This window comes from Filicampus tigris, chromosome 5 (genome assembly GCF_054856515.1).
Source record: "Filicampus tigris isolate MCC_2025a chromosome 5, RoL_Ftig_1.0, whole genome shotgun sequence".
Lineage (NCBI taxonomy): Eukaryota > Metazoa > Chordata > Actinopteri > Syngnathiformes > Syngnathidae > Filicampus > Filicampus tigris.
The window spans coordinates 16,089,474-16,107,649 of record NC_141221.1 but is presented as its reverse complement, the minus strand read 5'-3'; the positions used below and the strand labels follow the sequence as shown (position 1 = coordinate 16,107,649).

The 18,176-nt window shown below is 40.0% G+C and overlaps 2 protein-coding genes across 2 annotated transcripts; one reads left to right on the top strand and one right to left on the bottom strand.

Annotated features, from left to right (window-relative positions):
• The first annotated feature begins 3,839 nt into the window (after positions 1–3,839).
• hs3st1l2 (heparan sulfate (glucosamine) 3-O-sulfotransferase 1-like 2) lies at positions 3,840–13,158 on the top strand. The gene is made up of 3 exons (XM_086030922.1): positions 3,840–4,016; positions 9,766–10,027; positions 11,198–13,158. Exons 2-3 carry the CDS (start codon positions 9,812–9,814, stop codon positions 11,861–11,863), a joined length of 882 nt encoding a protein of 293 aa, XP_085887048.1. The 5' UTR covers positions 3,840–4,016; positions 9,766–9,811; the 3' UTR covers positions 11,864–13,158.
• On the bottom strand, positions 12,932–17,765 carry rnmt (RNA (guanine-7-) methyltransferase). The gene is made up of 3 exons (XM_086030920.1): positions 17,515–17,765; positions 16,076–16,628; positions 12,932–15,007 (listed from the first exon to the last, which is right to left on the bottom strand). The coding sequence occupies exons 1-3, from the start codon at positions 17,718–17,720 to the stop codon at positions 14,672–14,674; spliced, it is 1,095 nt and encodes a 364-aa protein (XP_085887046.1). The 5' UTR covers positions 17,721–17,765; the 3' UTR covers positions 12,932–14,671.
• Between the last annotated feature and the right edge of the window lie 411 nt (positions 17,766–18,176).

Sequence of the window (18,176 nt, the reverse complement as noted above, 5' to 3'; positions counted from 1 at the left end):
CACTTTAATCCAAAATGGCAGCCTTTCTGTGTGTTTTGGGGCATTCCTTTTTGAGGCATTTTTTGTGGGTCTCCTCAAAATAGACATGTCTACCGAATATTAGCTCACCATTCCCGCCAGCAATATTCATGTTTGTATTTGATCAAAAATCGAAATTATAATTGAATGTGCTTACAAAACAACGATCAGTGTTTATTTAAACTACTACGAGATTATAAATACTTGAAATAGACAAAAAAGACAAAAAGGAACCAATTATTATTTTATTCTGTATACCCAGGATATAACAGTTACAGTGGGGTGTTCCTAGGCATGTATTAAATTATTGCTACATTTGGTATTCAATTATTGTGACTTGGTGACACCCTTAGTAACCAAGGTAGTTCAGTCAGTGCTAAAGGTGAGTGTTATAAGTACATTCGAAGGAGAAGGAGAATGCACTTTATTTGCTCATTTCAAAATGGATGCACGGGCCAGAGGAAATAAATGTGGGGGCTATTCTAGAATAGCGGCCCGGGGCAGTGCATGTAGCAGCCCAGCCTGCCGGGGAATGCCAGAATATCCAGATTTCCACTCCGGGCTTGCTTCAAATCAAAATGGCAGCCTTCCTGGCCCTTATTGGTCATGGCTTTTTGAGACTTCTTTTGTGGAGTCTACTCATAATAAACATGCCTATCAAATTTCATGTTGCTAAAATAAACAGACTTTGAGGGTTGATTTTTTTTTCCTATCATGGTAGCACTAACGAGTGTTTGAGTATAGGGAAGCACTCAAATAGCTCGAGGACAATAACAAGCAATTTGAAGAGGGTCCAAAATATGATATCAATAAGTTGCCATGAAAAGCAAATACAAACAGACAGCAAACCAAGCGAGCGTCAGCAAAGACGGCGAGAAACCCCCATTGACAAGCGTATAATGAGCCAGTGTGAGCATCTCGCACTATTTCATTGTGTCTTTATCTCCTCTCGCTCAGCTGCCCATGATAAAAAGCAGAAGAAGAAGAAGTAAAAGGGGCTGCTGGTTTGGAGCAAATTACCCACGCTTATTTCGCAGCAACACCCCCCTTGCGTCGCCCGGCGGGGGGCCGAGCCGGCACCAAATTGTTTTGTCGAGCAAGGACATACGAGGTCTGCCAACATGTCGTCAAAGACCGAGAAGCAGGAAGCGGGAGAAGACGTTTTTTGACTTGAGAGAGGGAAACGGGAAGAAAGGGGGACGCTGAAACGTCTCCTGGGGGTCCCAGGGCAAGTGTACCCCCTTCAGCGCCACCCGCTGAGAAACTCGATAGGGGGTTCGCGTTTTATTTTGGAAAGAAAACCTTCCCAGAGGCCAGGATAGAAACGTACAACGGTGCATTTCAGATGGTGGAGGGCCTTTGTGCTTTTTGGGGGGATGCAGAACAGATATTCAGGACAATCATTTGCAGCACATTGGGGAACCCATCAAATGCCACTCATTCATGGATCTATATCATTGCAGTGGGTATAAAATGTCTACACACCCCTGGTCAAGTACCAGGTTAAAATGATAGAAACAATGAAACCAAGTTAAATCATTAAAAAAAAAAAAACACCAGTGACGTGACTTATAACTTCTACAACTCAAATGAAAAAAATACAGTATACAGTATATTGTCAAGGGGGGAAGTAAAACATCTGAGATGGTGTGGTTGCCTAAGTGTGCACACCCTCTGATAACTGGAGATGTCACTGTTTTCAGCATTAACCAATCACATTCAAACTCATGTTAAATGGGAGTCAGCTTTCTAGCAGAGGATTGAAGGTTTTGTGCCAACACTGTACCAATTCACAGGATTTTTTTTAACCCTTGTATAATGTTCGGGTCTGTGGTACCCGTTTACAGTTTTTGTCAAAAGAAAAATGACACAAGACAATATCTGAAACATTCTCCTCAAGGTGATAGCACTGTTATGGATTTTTTTTTTATTATAACATTTTATTAAAAAACGAGTAGCACATTAATTAAAAGGGCAAAGATTAACAATGTTTGCTGTTCATATGACTTGCAATTTGGATGTAGTAAACATCTGTTGAGTGTTTGAACATAAAATTATTTGATTGTGTTGTTTTGAAAACCCAAAGCTCTAGCAGGTCCACCAGACCAAACAGCTGAGTAACAAAAATACAAACACCAGACAAGGGTTAAGTTCACCTCCCTGGCAAACAAAAGATGAAGTGTACAGGTTAATTTAATTGTACTCGGATTAAAATATAAAGACCTAAAATCTTCAACGTACAGTTTGCCGATTCTCAAATAGCCGCACAAGCTTTATGAAACTTAATATAGAGGCTAAAGTAGCCAAACTGCACTTTGAAGTACATAAACGCAGATTAAAAAAATTCCCTTGAAGTTAACTTTGCGAGATAACACAATCATTGCGAGGGAACATAAGGTTTTGTCACCTTCGGGGCTCCGCATGCGATAAACATACCTTTCTGAAGTATGGCCAAAACGATCAATTTTGATTTTCCCTGACCACAACACATTTTTACAAATACATATTGAAGATTTGAAGTGTGTTTTTGCAAAATTTTGAAACCAAGATTAATCTTTTATTCAAATTTGAAGGTAAAGGTTGAAACCAAACTTTTTTTTTTTCCTTTGTCATCTAATGTGGGTGAAACATGGCATCAAATTATAATTTTCATAGTTCGCCATGAAAAGTGAGGATGAGGGTTACTGGAGAATTGAGAAAAAAAAATAGCCCTTAACACCAGCAATCAACACGAAATTGGTCATATGTGGTGGCCATGTTGGCAGGGGCGATGTGCGCATCAACTGTAATGGAAAGCATTAGCTTAGCTCAGCTTTGCCATTGGGCACACAATTCAAAAGGGGCATGTTGTATCTATCAATTCATATCTATGGCAGTTGAAATGCTACATTGTACAGATTTTGGTACAGTATACAGTTGTTTTTTTTTAATTAAAGTCCTTCTCCATGACATAACACAGGGGAATAAAGGAAGAATGCTAACCTCGCAGCTGCTGAGCGTGACCATTTGCACGCCATTATCACGCCCCCTAGCACCAGCAAGGTAACTTTGGATAAACTTTAAAATTTCTCAAAGAGTTTCAAGCTTTTCATATATATATATTTCTTTACAATCATTTTGTACTGTACTCTGGGTTTTTAGGCCACAAAAAAAGGTCAATATCAATTTAACGGATGATCGGATTTAACAGACGACCACTATCCACTAATATAAGTCCCTTAGATCGAGGTTCAAGTCTATAATGAACTAGGGGATGTATATACACTTTTTGTTTCATTTTTGGATAGTGGTGTGCCAAGATTTTTTTCTAATACCTGTCCATGCCATGGCTCAATAAAGGTTGATCAAGAGTGACTATAATTCAGTTCCATTCAAACAAATCCAGAAATTGTGAGTGAACTGATAATGAGACCAATAAAAAAAAATGAAGTCACAGGCAGTTGAGAAGCCAGTATTTTTTTTTTCTGCGCCTTTGTGTTGTTTTGTTCCGACGCTCTCTAACTTATTTATGATGGAAGGGACTCGCCCCAACAGACTGAAGGAGGAAGAGGAGGATGTGTACTTGTGCGTGTGTGTGTGTGTGTGCGTGTAATGATAAAAAAGGTTAAAAACTGGGAATCATCTCGGGGGTGGTGGTGTGAAGGGAAAAACAGAGCTGATGTGACGGAAATGAAAGACAAGCGGTAGAACGAAGGAAAGGGGGGGGGGGGGGGAGCGTGCGTCCCTGGGGCGTACGTGTGTGTGTGAGAGAGAGAGAGGGCACACACAAACACACGCATGCACACCCACACATTCCCTACCTCCCAGTCAGTGGCAGCATCGCACGCTCAGCAACTCGGTGTCGGCACAAAGCAAAGTCGCTCCATTTGCCGCTTGTGCGCGTACAAACACGCACACACACACACACACACACACACACTTATTGTAGTGACGAGAGGCGAGGCGCGAAGCAAAAGCAAAGGAGTGGCGAGTAGAAGGGCGCATCCAAGAAGAGTTAGGTAAGACCTTCAAGATCACTTTTCATGATACCAATCATAAAAGGTTTCGTACTGTGTGTTTACTGGGAGCTGTTCCTAATGGTTTGGTTGAATGGCTGAATTCAGTAATTCAGTAATTATTGAATTTTTGTTGCCTTTAACCCTCTGGGCTCTATTGTGTTTACCTCAATTCCGTTTGCCGTGTTAATTTGAATGCAGTTTGGGTGATTTCTGCTTGCTTTTGTAAATTTGGACTTATATTAAATATATATCTATGTCTATACATGTATACTGCTGACCTCAACATTTTTGCTCTATTGTGGCAGCATATTTATTAATTCCTTGCCATTTACTGTATTGAATCGTTTAATTTGGCTAACTTCAGTTTCATTCTACACTCAACATTTGAACATTTTACTTTTTTTTTTTAAGAAGATTATACTTTTATCATTTTTTTTTTATGGAGCAATTTCATGATATAGTTCCCCAACAAGGTGTTGCATGGCTTACTACACTCTCGCAACTGAATGATGTAATTTTAAAATTTAAGAAGCAGAAGCAGCCCTTGCCGACTGTAGAAAACTATGCCGTTGAGTTTCTGTGCGTCTGATGCTACTGCTGTTTTGGTTAGCGACACAGTTCTACTGGCTTAGCAGTTGACTTTTTCACGCATGGCAAACGGTGTCTACGATTTTACATTTTTAGTCCTCTAATTCGGGAAGAGAGAGGCAGCTGTTTGATGGAGGTTTCTGTTTTGTGTGTTACATTTTGTATAATAACACAACGCAACACAGAAGTGTACAAAAAAGCAACAAGGGGCAAAAACAATAGCAAAAGCATTTATACCAGAGGTTCTCAAACTGGGGTTCAAGAACCTCTGGGGGGCTGTGAGCGGGAACTCAGGGCCTGCAATAAAAAAAACACACCACAAACATTGCAAAATATTATTATGTTGCATCATTTGAAAAAGTGTGTGTGTGTGTGTTGTGTGTGATTGTACCACTATTCTTGTGAGGACCACTGCGCGCGTGTGTATGTAAGCGGGTGCGTCACTGCCACCTAACTAGCAAAAGTACATTACATCGGTTTGGGGGCCGCATTAAGGCGCATTAGTTGGAGGAGCAAGCCTGAATAATAAATGCTCTTTATTTAGGAGAGTGCATACGTGTCAAATCCCGTGAAGCGCATACGCACTCATACGCAATCACACACCATCACACGCACACACACACGCACACCTACGGCACTCAGGATTATGGTGTTTAGTTCAAGGACACTATGGCAGAATAGTATGTCTGTCAACATCTGGCCGCAGTTCAAGGTTCTTTCCAAGGGTGATTTTACAGAGAACACATGCAGTAGAAGTCACGATTAGAGAACAGACATCCGGCAAGAATAAGACAATAAAAAAGTTGAACTCCTACGAGAAAAAAAACAACAAAAAAAACTCTTTTGTTTAGTAAAAGTAGGACTCTTAGGGCAAAACAATACAATAACTCAAAGATAACTTAATGTACTTCACATAATTAAAAGTACTACCTTTAAAAACAAGAGAGATATTCAATTAGCATTTCTTTAAGGAGCTCAACTATTCATGATTTATGGACCAGAAGCATAATTTTAAAATGGACTGGAGTCATAGCTGACCAGAACCTGAGCTGTGGCATTCTGAATGATATGCAGATGTTTGATGTTCTTTACATTTGACTTTAGGAAGTTAGAATCTTATGACAATTATGTTTTTTTTTTTTGTAAGAAACCTGGGGAAAATATATATATCTAGATTAAATATTTTTTCAGGAAAAAATATCACGAGTCTTTTTTTATAGTAATCTTACAAAAAGTCCAAATTTGCCAAAATACATTTATAATCTTATGAGAATAGCAATAAGATTAAGTATTAATGGTTATTTTTCATTTTAAAAAAGTCTGAATGTTACGGGACAATCAGATTTTTAACATTTATTTATTTTTACAGATTATTTTTTAATTGGGGGACATTAAAGTCTTTTTTAAAATTGTAACACAGTATTATAATGAAATTGGATTTTGTCAAGAATAACTTTATATACTCTTCCATAACCTTATGAGATCAGTCAGATTTCCTTAAATCATAAAAAGTAATACATTCTTTGAAAAACATTGTAATCTGACATACAACATGGTAATTTTTCAAGATTAAAATCTTAATCTAATTAGGGTAAAGTAATTTTGCTCTAGACGGTAAAATAAATTATGACAATCGGGCCAAAGTTGTTTTTTTAGAAAACAAAAATGAAATCATATGGGAATTAAGTTATTTACGACAAAGTCATTATTTAGAGAGTAGTGAGATTATTTTAAAAGTCAATATAAGGAAAAAACAATACTGAGATAAATCATTTTTAATTTGAAATATCACATGGTATTTTTCAAGAATAAATATTAGCAGGATTAAAGTAATATTTTGGAGAGAAGTATCATACTTGTATTAGAAAAAAAATGTATTTTTTAAAATAAAAATAAAAATTCATAAATGTATAAAAATTATCTTGCGAAAAACATGAAATCCTACCTGACCATTTTTATTGTGGGGGGAAAAAAGGTCAATCTTTGATTTTTTGCTCTCAGACTGTTTTTTTAAATCATGACTTGTTGCACTTGTTTACCAGAAACAAATTCTGTTAAATTGTTGGTGCCATCCTGCTTAGTAACCAACCCAATGAAATGAAAGTCAAGCTTTGCTTCCTCTTCTGTGTTCGTACTCATTTTGCCTTCCCAAGCTTCCTCCCCCGGGATTGTGCTGCCCAGGTGAGGTACTTGTGAACTGGTTTCCATGGAAAGTTAAACAGCACCAGTCCAAAACACACCTGAGGATGGAGACAAACCTTCAGCAGTGCCATTACATGTGCAATATTTAACCCAGAAAAACATCCAGCCCTGACCCTGACAATATTGAGCTCACTGGTCCATGATGATATTGACCAGACACAACAGCACCCTGCAAGCCCCTCCTCCCTTCCATCTGTCAGCTGGTCGTGCTTCCAGACTCCCCCCAAATTCACGCCAGCGTGCGACCACTGAATAGATGTCGTCTATCGCCCTGGAACTGATGACCTCCACAAAAAAAATCCATAAGCCCCTCTAAAAATGTATGTCAGGACCCATCACTACACACTGTGGTGAGAGAATACACACTTGACTGTGTGTTAATTTTACGTTTCACTCAATAAGTATGCCTAAGGGTGATGGCAAATAGAACACGTGTGATGATCAGTGGCAGACTCACCATTTGGCAAACATGGTGACACAACAGAAAAAAATAGATGCTACTTCTTCTAGAATTTTTCTCATGCTCAGACATAACATGTTTGAGCCTCGAAAATATATCCACTTAATCCTCCGGAGGCTGGAATATATTACATCGGGGCTTTTTCCCCGCCGTGACAACAAGGCGCTCTAAAGCAGCCACACCAACTATCCGAAGGGGAGATCCATTTTTGAGGTGTAGGTATAGCTAGCTAGCTAACTGCATGTCGCAATTGCGCCGGATACTAACTGACGCTAACGAAAGCCCTTAACTTCTTATATAGTGGGAGAGGGGCGACTCTTGGCAGACGGGCAAGTTTGGCACTGTGTGTTGTTTTAGCCACAGCCCCCCCCCCCCCCCCCCCCCCAAAACACACATTCAAAAATCTGAAAAACTGAAATGGTGAGAGCGAGTTTTATGCTACACCTCCACAGCTAAGTCTTATTTCTAAATACCTCCATTGAGGCTTTGTCTCTTACCACTATGGATAGCAAGGATTTGAACAATACGTGGTCAATATGCAGAAATGTTTCCCAAGCACATGTTAACAGAGATTCCATGTAGCTATAGTGACTTGTTAGCACTGTAAGCAAAACAAAACAAAAATGCGTGACCAATTTCCAAAATCATTTCTGCGGCGGTGGCTAAAGGAAGGAACGACTACATTTTGTTCCAGATGACTGTTCCACTTGTGTCAACATTCTGAGCCATTTAACGACACTACTATAATACTACTACAAACTGCTGAGTGTGTTTTTATGTGTGAGTGAAGATGAAAGCGACAGTAAGAATTGCTGTTGTTTGGCTTTTGATTCGGTTGACCCAGATCTTAGCACGCTCCGCTAGCACAAGGAGGAGGAAGAGGAGAGGGGGGCTGACGTTTTGCTAAAGGGGGTGCGTCTGCTCGGGAGGGAGGAAAGGGCTTCGGTGCTTTCGAGGACTCCCCGCTGAGTGAGTAAAAATGTGTTTTTGGGGTAAGAAGATGAAGCGAGAAAAGGTGAATCTCTCCGCAAACTCGTTGGCTTGTCTTTCCAGCTTGGTGCCGTTGATTCAGCGACAAAGTGAAAAGGTGGAAAAATGCATTTATATTGGTTTTTTTTTTTACTGCCCTGATACTACCTCTAAAAAGGTGGAAAACTACCAGGTACAGTAAACTACGACAAAAGGATTCTCAAACACAAGTATACAAGGGCACAAGTCTGCTAGGACCATAGGTGACAAGTACAGTAGGACACAGTTGTACTAGGATGCAAATAGACAAGTACACTAGGGCTCAAGTAAAAAAGGATGTACTGTAAGTCCACCAGAACTCAAGAATACAGGGACACATGTACACTACGACACAAGTAGAAAAGGACACGTAAACAACAATGCTAAGACACAAGTACACAAGGGCTGATGTTGACAAGGGACACAAGAACACTAGGGCACAAGTCCAATTGGACACAAGGGCGTTAGGACACAAGTAGACGAGTAAACTAAGACAAGTACACTAGTACGCAAAGTACACTAGGACTGAAACCGATGACAAGGCCACTGGGGCACACAACTGCTCGGACACACAATTGGACAATGACAATAAGATATCGAAACGTTAGGGCACAAGTAGACAAGGACACAAGTCGACTAGTAGAGTACACGCACAGACACAGAGTCTGTGCAAATATTGCAACATGAATGACGCCAAAGGTACCTCATAAGGGATGGGCCAGAAGGTTTCAGGGGGGCTTGTTGCTCCCTAAAGACGCAATTAGCTGTGGAACCAGACAATGTTCCCCTTTTGAGAACATCCACACTACGCTTGTGTGATAATTAATAATACAATAACAACAGGAAGCTGGAAAAAAGCTACAGTATATGTGTTTAAAAAATGTGGTACCTCGACTGAACAGGGAGTGTTTGATTTAAAATGTCACAACTCAACTAGCAAAAAAATCTAGTCACACACAAGTATTTGTTAAAAAAACCCCATGACAATCTAACTTGCATTTGTCTAAAAGCACAACTTAAATGTGTTTAAAACAAAATAAACATGTCAATGTCAACCCAAGTAATATTTTTTTTTAAAACGACATAACTATCATTTGTTAAAAAAAAATTGTCAATGTAACTAGAATTTGTTTTTTAAAAAAAAACATGACAACTAGCATTTGTTTTAAAATGAGAATGAAACTATTAGCATTTGTTTAAAAACACGACTACTCAGTTAACATTTTGTTTAAAAAGCTGACCTTGCATTTGCAACAAATAACATGACAAAATAACTAGCAATTGTCTTTAAAACATAACAACAAATTCTTTGAAATGACAACATAACCAGCATTTAGAAACTGACAACTCAGCTAGTGTCCAAAACATAAGATGACTAGCGTTTGTTAAAAAAAACCCTAACAATTCGACCAGCAAACTTTTCTCGAACTCGGTTCAGCAAGCATGTAAAAATTGACTTATGTTTTTTTTTTGTCTCAACTTTTCTTTCAGCTCACCTGAGCGCCAAGCGTTCCCGCTGACCGATGTGTGTGTCGCCATGCCGTGGACGCTGCCGGTATTGCTGCTGTCTATTAGCTTGGCCGTGGGTTCAAGCTCCCCCAGCGATGTCGTCTCCCCTTACTATAACAAAAACGACGACGGTGGTATGCAGAGGTTGCCCGACGCCATCATCATTGGCGTGCGTAAAGGAGGAACCAGAGCCCTACTGGAGATGCTCAACCTCCACCCCAATGTGGAAGTGGCAAAGGCAGAGGTATAACGTGAAAACATACACAAACAAAAGATGGTATTTGTTTAAAACGACAATAACGCTACTAGCATAGAATACGTTTAAAAACTGGATGTGGAAGTTAGCACTTTTTTTAAAAATTCCGAGACGCATCTAGAATTTTTCATAAAATGTGACGACAAAGCTAGAATTTCATCGCTGTCCTGAGAAAAATATGTCCATTTTTTTTTCACGTTAATGGGAGGTCTGTAATGCAGAAACCCCATTCACGTAAAAAAAATTAATTAAAAAAAAAAAAAAAAATGGACCTAAATGTTTTTGACAGGACAGCGACGATTTCTTTAAAAACATGGTAATGCAACTTCCATCCATTTAAAACCAGAATAATCCAGCTTGCTTTTGTTCAAAATCTTGACAACGTACACTTCCTGGCATGTTTAAAAAAAAAAGGCGATGCAGCTAGTTTTTGTTCAAAAAATTGTGACAACGTAGCTACATGACACAGCTAACATTTGTTTGGAGACGTGACAACACGGCTAGCTAGCATTTGCTCAAAATGTGACTGCATTGCTAACATTTAAAAATGTGATGCTGTAGCTGGCATTTTGTGACAACGCAGCTACCGTTTATTGAAAATGTAACTATGCAACTCTAAGGGGCGGAGCAATGGGTGGGCCGGGGTGTGCACAGGCCCACCCAGATTGACAGACTGCCCACCCAGTGAGATTCATGAAAAAATATATACTTTTACATGTTTAGTAAATTATGAAATTATTTGTTGTTTTTTTTAATTGAATATTAAGAATGACATAATTGTGGTTGTATAAGAAAGACCTGAACTTCATATTATTGATTTTGTCATTTTATTTGATATACCATGTGTTGGGACAGGAGGATTGTGCAAAGTGAGGGAAATATTCAGGCCCACCCTGATTTTTCCAGACCCATAACGCAACTTGCATTTGTTTAAAAAGTGATGGTGCAGCAAGAAACTTGCTTAAAAGTCACTTTTTGTGTAAAAATGTGGAGGTGTAGCTAGATTTTTGTTCACAGATATGACAACGCAGCTAGCATTTGTTCAAAATGTGATGACGCAACTAGCATTGTTTAAAAGAGTGACACCACAACAAACCACCAGTAGGTTTGACAATGTTTCCGTAAATAAGCAGCACCCCCGTCCGTCCCTGCCGTCAGGTGCACTACTTCAACATGGAGGATCACTACAAGCGAGGCTTGGCCTGGTACCGCTCCCAGATGCCTTTCACCAGGCCCGGCCAGCTGACGTTGGAAAAGACCCCCGGCTACTTCGCCGCGCCCCAAGTTCCGGCACGGGTCCGGGCCATGAACCCGGGCGCCCGCCTGCTGCTGATCGTGCGCGACCCGGCCGAGAGGCTGGTGTCCGACTACACCCAAGTCCTACACAATCGCCTGGCCCGCCAAAAACCCTACCGGCCTCTGGAGGAGCTTCTACTCCGCGAGGGCCACGTGGACCCGGACTACAAGGCCCTCCAGAGAAGCCTCTACCACCGGCACCTGGCCCGCTGGCTGGAGGTCTTCCCGAGGGAGCAGATCCACGTGGTGGACGGCGATGCCCTGGTTCGCAACCCCTACCCCGAACTCAAACGGGCTGAGCACTTCCTGCATCTACCGGCCCGCATCGGCCCGGAGAACTTCCACTACAACAACACCAAGGGGTTCTACTGTCTCCTGGAGGCCGGACGGGAGAAGTGCCTGGACCAGTCAAAAGGTCGGCCTCACGCACCCCTCGACGGACTCGCCTTCAAGAAGCTTTGCCGATACTTGGCCGAACCCAACCGCTTGTTCTTCAACATGGTGGGCAGATCCTTCTCCTGGTGCTGAGGACACAACGGACCGCCCACAGTACAGTCCGTGCACCAATAACGCAAACAGAACAAGAATATAAGGATAAAAAAGACTTTACAACAATGCCGGTGCCTCCGAGGGATAAAACTGTGCTATATGCAAATAACCAACCAGCTGGAATTGAAAAAAAAAAAAAAAAAAAAAAAAAAAACTGTGACATTGCAACTATTATAAAACAAACAAAACAAAACATTAAGACAACTGGAAAACACTGGAGTTTGTTTAAAAATTTTAAGACAGAGCTACAAAATGTGACAACGCAGCTAGGATTTTTTATTTTTTAAACTTAATGAACGGAGAGTAGTTCTTATATGATGACATGAGCATTTCTTTTAAGGCCTATTGACCAAGTTACCAGTTGGCTTAAGAAAATGAGAACAGATAGCATTTTTTAACACAAGAGCTCTGTCTGTTTTGTAAAACTTTACAGCGCATCAAGCATTTGTAAAAACAAAAAGGTGACAATGCGGCGAACGTTTGTATTAAAAAACGTGACATTGCAATTAGCATTTTAAAAAAGCATTTTAAGAGAAAACACTGTGGGTTTTTTAAACACAAAAGACAGCTAGCATTGTTTTAAAAATATGGCAGCTTGCGCTTGTTTGAAAAAAATACGACAATGCAATCAGCATTTGTTATAAAAATGCAAAAAGGCAGCTGGCAATAGTTAAAATATGACAACGCAGATGGAATTTGTAAAAAAAAAAAAAAAAGCATGGCAATGCAGCTAGTGTTTGCTTAACAACACGACAACACAGCTGGCGTTTGTTTATAAAAACAAAACAACAGCGCTAGCGTTTGTTTACAAAAAAAATGTAAAAAAGCAGCTAATGTTTGTTTAAAATACTACAATCCATCTGGAGTTTGTTTACAAGCATGCCAATGCAGGTAGACTTTTAGAAAATAAGACAATGTGGCAAAAAAATAAAATAATGCCACCAAACGTTGACACATGGCAGCTAGCGTTGTTTAAAAACCTTACAAAGCAGCTAGCATCAACTAGCAAAAACTGGAGAAAAAAAAAAGTCATGACTCAACTATTTTTGGGTGGAAAACAAGTCGAAATAAATGTTGCACTATGAACTTTACTCAAACATAAATCAAGGTTACACAGCGAACATTTGTAGCATTTACATTTGTGCATTAGTAAAACATTGTTTTTTTTGTTACATTAGGATGAATGTTAAGTAGAAGCATCTATTTTTAGATTCACGATTAATGTATTGTGACTAGTTTTGTGTGTCGTTTTTATTAAATCAAATACATTTTCATTGTTCAACGCCTGGAGGTGACATTACTGTTGTCGATGCTTGATTAAGCCACCATAAAAATGTTTCATAACAAAAAGATAGCACTGATAAGTATGCATTTTTTTTTTATTTTAACAATTGCACTAACAAAAACATTTTTTTTAATTAAAGTAATCTTTCTTGAGCCTTCCATGGTCCTCAAAATTGAATGTGGGGGCATGATTATGTAAATTTGTCAAATTGTGATGCAACAGTCAATAAAAGAATTCAGACTGTCTCGCTCAAAGACACATTTTGGGTGAACAAATTTACTTGGTTGTAATTTTACACTTGATGGGTGAACGGGCACGTCACAGTCCCAACTACTATTTTGAATAAAAAAAAATTCACTCTTTCATAATATGTCCACTGAGGATTGTCCATTTATCACAAGATGTCATTTCTTTAAAACATAAGTATACAGGAGGTTTCTCAAAGCAACAGTGATGAGTACAATGAAGAAAAAATGAATTGGCCAACTTGGGTCTACGGCGCACAAGACATGACATGGAGAATTATTATTATTATTTTTTTTTAATTGTGGCCACAATGTAGATTTGTGGGTTTTGTATTACTACTATGTGCAACTTGGATGTCTGGGCAGCCAAATGGAGCACGCCCTCGCTAGGAATCGCAACATGGCACGTCCTCGGTCTAACATAGAAACAGTATTTATTTGATAGGAACATCACAAAAAGATTGGATCAAACAGATGTGTTGTTTTAAGTGTTTTAGCATGAGTGCTAATTCTTAACATTTGTCCAAAGGAGGCTTATTAGACAGAAGGTAGAGGAAAATACACAACAAGTGTGCTCCATTTGCTAAGCTACTGTCCAGAAATAAATATTAATGTTATTCAATTGAATTTGGTGTTCACAACTTTTGTAATTTCTGTCCACAAATTAGTATTTCGTGACCACAAAATAGAATTTTGTGTACGTTATAACTAGTTCATGGCCACAGAATTGGCATTTAATGTTCGTTGTACTTAATTCAAAGCCACAAATCAGCATTTTAGGGCTTTTTCTTCTTTTTTGGGGGGAGGTCGCCATAAACCAGCATTTCATATACGTTACACCCAATTCTTGGCCAAATATTAGAATTTTGTGGTTTGCTAGTTTTAAGGCCACAAATTAGAATTATGTGCGCATCTTATAGCTAATTAGCATTTTGTGGTAAAAATCGTATATTTCATGGCCATAAACAAATATTTCGTGGCCACAAATTAGCATTTTTATGCGCATGTTATACTCAAAATCAAGCGTACAAATCAGAAATTTGCGGCAATTTTTTTTTAATGGCCACAAATTAGCATTTGGTACACATTATACCAAATTCAAGGACCAGAAATTAGTAATTGGTGGCCAAAATGTTGCATTTTGTGTGTATAACTGCATTGAGACAATTAATCTATTCCCCTCCATATCATGTCTGGGACTTCGTATGGGTCAGTTCCTCACAGTGCATTCTGGGAGTTGTACTACTAGTACCTCCATCAGGACATCTTCTGAAAGATGAAAACCAGGTAGATGCTGGTCGCTTCCCACTCAGACCTGCTGAGCGTACCCACACGGATCCCTCCGTTACCCGCCCGGCTGCAGTGCTCGCGGGCGTGCCGGTACTCGTCCTCGGACTGCAGACACCCGCCGTGCTCGGCTGGGTACTCTTCCAGCGACGCCATTTTCATCATGAGATTGCGGTGGTGACTTAACTTAACCTTATCGCGGTAGAACTCGGAGAAGCGCTGCTTGGTCACCAGGCGCATGCCGTAACGCGACGCCATATGTTCCATCAAAGGGAAGTAGACCAGGAACTCCGGGACGTCCACCACCTACATGCACAGGTGGCAAAAGTACTCAAACTCTGTACTTTAAGCCCAAGTCAACTCAAAAACTTTTTACAAGAATATGTTCGAAGCGCCTTCAGTAGGCTAAACATGGCATTCTGATTAATATTGCGTTTACAGAATAAGAGTTAATCCACCCGTTTTTAGCCATCTCAGGGGGCATCCATTTTGTCACTTCTGTCAACTTAAAATGACATCACAACTGCTCAGGGCTCAGGTAACGACCAATGATGGCTCAGCTTCAGAAAACAGTTGAGCATAATGTCCTTTTCCACAATGGCCTTTTTATTTCATATTGCCGTTTTTCAGCACAATGACTTGGCCTTTCAATCAAGTCACATGAGGTGGAGCCAGTTATGTGCTAGAATGGCTGTGAGAAAGAAGTCAGAGTGTGGTCACCAGTGTTCATGTTTGGTAACATCGACGCTGGACTGTTTTGTGAATGTCCAGAAACTGCTTTTAAAAACACCCTGCTGCTGCAATCCTCTCTCGAGCTGAGGTGAAGGCCTTACGTTACTGTCCAAACAATTTGTAACTTCTCCAAGTAGCTCTGAAACTGACTTCTCTCCAGCAGCCATTCTGTCCCTCGCCCAGCCAATCACATAACTGCCTCTGCCCTCATGTGACTTGTTTGACAGACCAATTCATTGTGCTGAAAAAGGGCATTATGAAATAAAAAGGCCGTTGTAGAAAAGGATTATAAAAATGGACGTTGTTAAACAAAAACTTTTTTTTATTTTATTAAAATCTTGTAAAATACAGTTATTTGACAAAGTATGACATTGTTCAAATAATCAGTATGAAATATTTAATTATAATATATATATATTTTTTTTAATTGATGTTAAAGAATTTTAAGAACGCATTTCAAAATATGATTACCTTATTTTACAATTTAATGGCCATATTATATAGTTGTGTGTTATCAACACAGTATTTATTTCCCAATGTTGTTTTTTTTAATTATCTATTTGATTTGGACTCTTTTCGACTTCCATACAAAAAAGGTGCCAAAACTCCAAAACAGGGAATAGCAGGTAAAACACTGTATACCTGCTCCAGGTTGAAGTGGTACTGGCATCCAAAGAGCGGGTAGTCGCCTCTGGCTTGGAAAGTCACCCGGAATATGTCGTTGCCGAAGGACAGCGAGTCGGACGCCTCCAGCCGCTTGACCAGCTCGTAGGCGTCCGGCGTGGTTCCGATAAAGTACCCGCCGGGCTTCAGGCGCTCGCAGGCGTTCCTCAGCATCATGTCAGCCTTGGCCTCGCTCTCGAACGAGTAGTGGTACACAAACTGGCAGCTGCAGATGTCGAAAGTCACATCGGGCCGATCAAACTTGTCGGCCAGGAGCTCTTTGGTGCAGTCGGCCGTTATGAACTGTGCGCTGAACATGCCCTCGTCGCCGTGGCCCCTCCTCTGCATGTACTCGTAGCGACTGCGGCACTGCTCCACCGACACGTCTGCGATGTCGGCGCACACCAGGTGGCCGATGCCACCTTTGCGCCACTTGAGCAGGTCGCCACCCTTGCCACAGCCTAGGTCGAGCACGGCGAGGTGCCGGTGGCCGGCGTCACGCAACTTCTCCACTATCTCACCGATGAGGACGCTGAGGATGGATTGATGAAAAAATGTAGATGGTTAGATTGTCACAGCAGTAAAATGGTGGGTAATAACTAAGGCCCGACTGATATGTTCGGGGTTTTTTTTGGCCGATGCAGATTACGATATTTGGCAGAAGAAAATTCTGATAACTGAATAATCCTCAGATTAATTAAAAATATATAGACATAATGAATAAAATAACTTTTTTGGTGCCTTAACACTTAAACTGGAAATAAATTACAGGCAAAACATTTGACTGTTTAACAAAACCTTGCTCTTTAGTATGTTGTTTAACTTTAAAACAGAAACAATCGGCAAAAATCAGCAAAACAAAAAACAAAAAAACAAATGGCTGACTTCCGTTGATTTTAACAGAGCAATTATTGGCCACTAAATTAATCAAGCGGGGACCAGTAATAACCCGCTATATAATTTACTCCACAACATTTACTTAACATTTTAGATAAAATGTACTTGTCAGAGTTAGTTTTATTTCACTAAACGTTTTAGTTTTACTTAAGATTTTTGTTAAGAAACACTACGTTGCGCTCGCTACTTTTATTTGCATTTACTTATCACATCTTGCAAGATCTACACGCAGTGTATTGTTTTCATTAGTCAGATAGACGTGTTCCTTGAGTGCTGTCACGTGTGTCTATCCGGCCAATCCAACATAACTAACGCAAATCTACTCACCGGCCACTCAAAACTTCAATTGTTTTTTTTCACCGTGTACTTAAGTAGACTTTTGGAAGAAAACTTGTATGACTAAAAAGTAATAGTACTTACTAGAGTACAAAGTTTGGCTACTCTACCCACCTGCGCTCACACACAGTGGAGAGTAATTATTTAAGATACTTAGAGCAAACATTACAGAAGATGATGCACACCTTTTCATCCAGTTGTTGAAGTTTCGCATGAAGAAGATGCGACTTTGGCTACGCGCGGCCAGTCCGGCCTCTTGCAGCCGGTTGTAGTGATTGGCCACGTTCGTGTTGTGGTCGAATTCGACGTTCGGTCGCTTCCTCGAGGGGGACTCGTCGTCTCTTTTCAAAATCGTGTTCTCCTCCTTTGTGTCATCGCCGAGTGCGTCCATGTTTGTTACGCTTGTGTATGTCAACGATACGCATGCGCGTGATACTGCTTCCGGGTTTAAATAATTCGCATCCTGGTTAAAATCTATCACTTTCCGATTTTAAAAAAATGGTGATACACTAAGTGTATTTTAATTCAAATGTAAAATTAATTATAATAAAGGGGCCGATAGTGGTTTTTGGTGGGTAAATAATAGTCTACGTCCTTTTCTGTTACGGGGTGTGTATAACCACGGCGCATGCGCAAGATACTGGGGTCTTTTCAAAACCAGTCATTTCCGGTGTAAAGGCAGATTTTTATATTTTAGCACGGCTTTAGTGAACCATAAGGCACTTAATGTACGATGATTAAATACCTACCTCGTGTGTCATCTACTCCTCTCAGACGCTAGATACAGTATCAACGATAATTAAAATCTGAAACGTTAATACTAACCATTTCCAAATAATTCATTATT

Bases quoted from the DNA above. Each gene is read 5' to 3' on its own strand.
- hs3st1l2 (XM_086030922.1), top strand. From the start codon at position 9,812: ATGCCGTGGACGCTGCCGGTATTGCTGCTGTCTATTAGCTTGGCCGTG. The intron at 10,028-11,197 runs GTATAACGTGAA...CCCTGCCGTCAG, and splicing joins TGGAAGTGGCAAAGGCAGAG to GTGCACTACTTCAACATGGA.
- rnmt (XM_086030920.1), bottom strand. From the start codon at position 17,720: ATGGACGCACTCGGCGATGACACAAAGGAGGAGAACACGATTTTGAAA. The intron at 16,629-17,514 runs GTGTGCATCATC...ATCCATCCTCAG, and splicing joins TTCAACAACTGGATGAAAAG to CGTCCTCATCGGTGAGATAG. The intron at 15,008-16,075 runs GTATACAGTGTT...CTGTGCATGTAG, and splicing joins ACCACTTCAACCTGGAGCAG to GTGGTGGACGTCCCGGAGTT.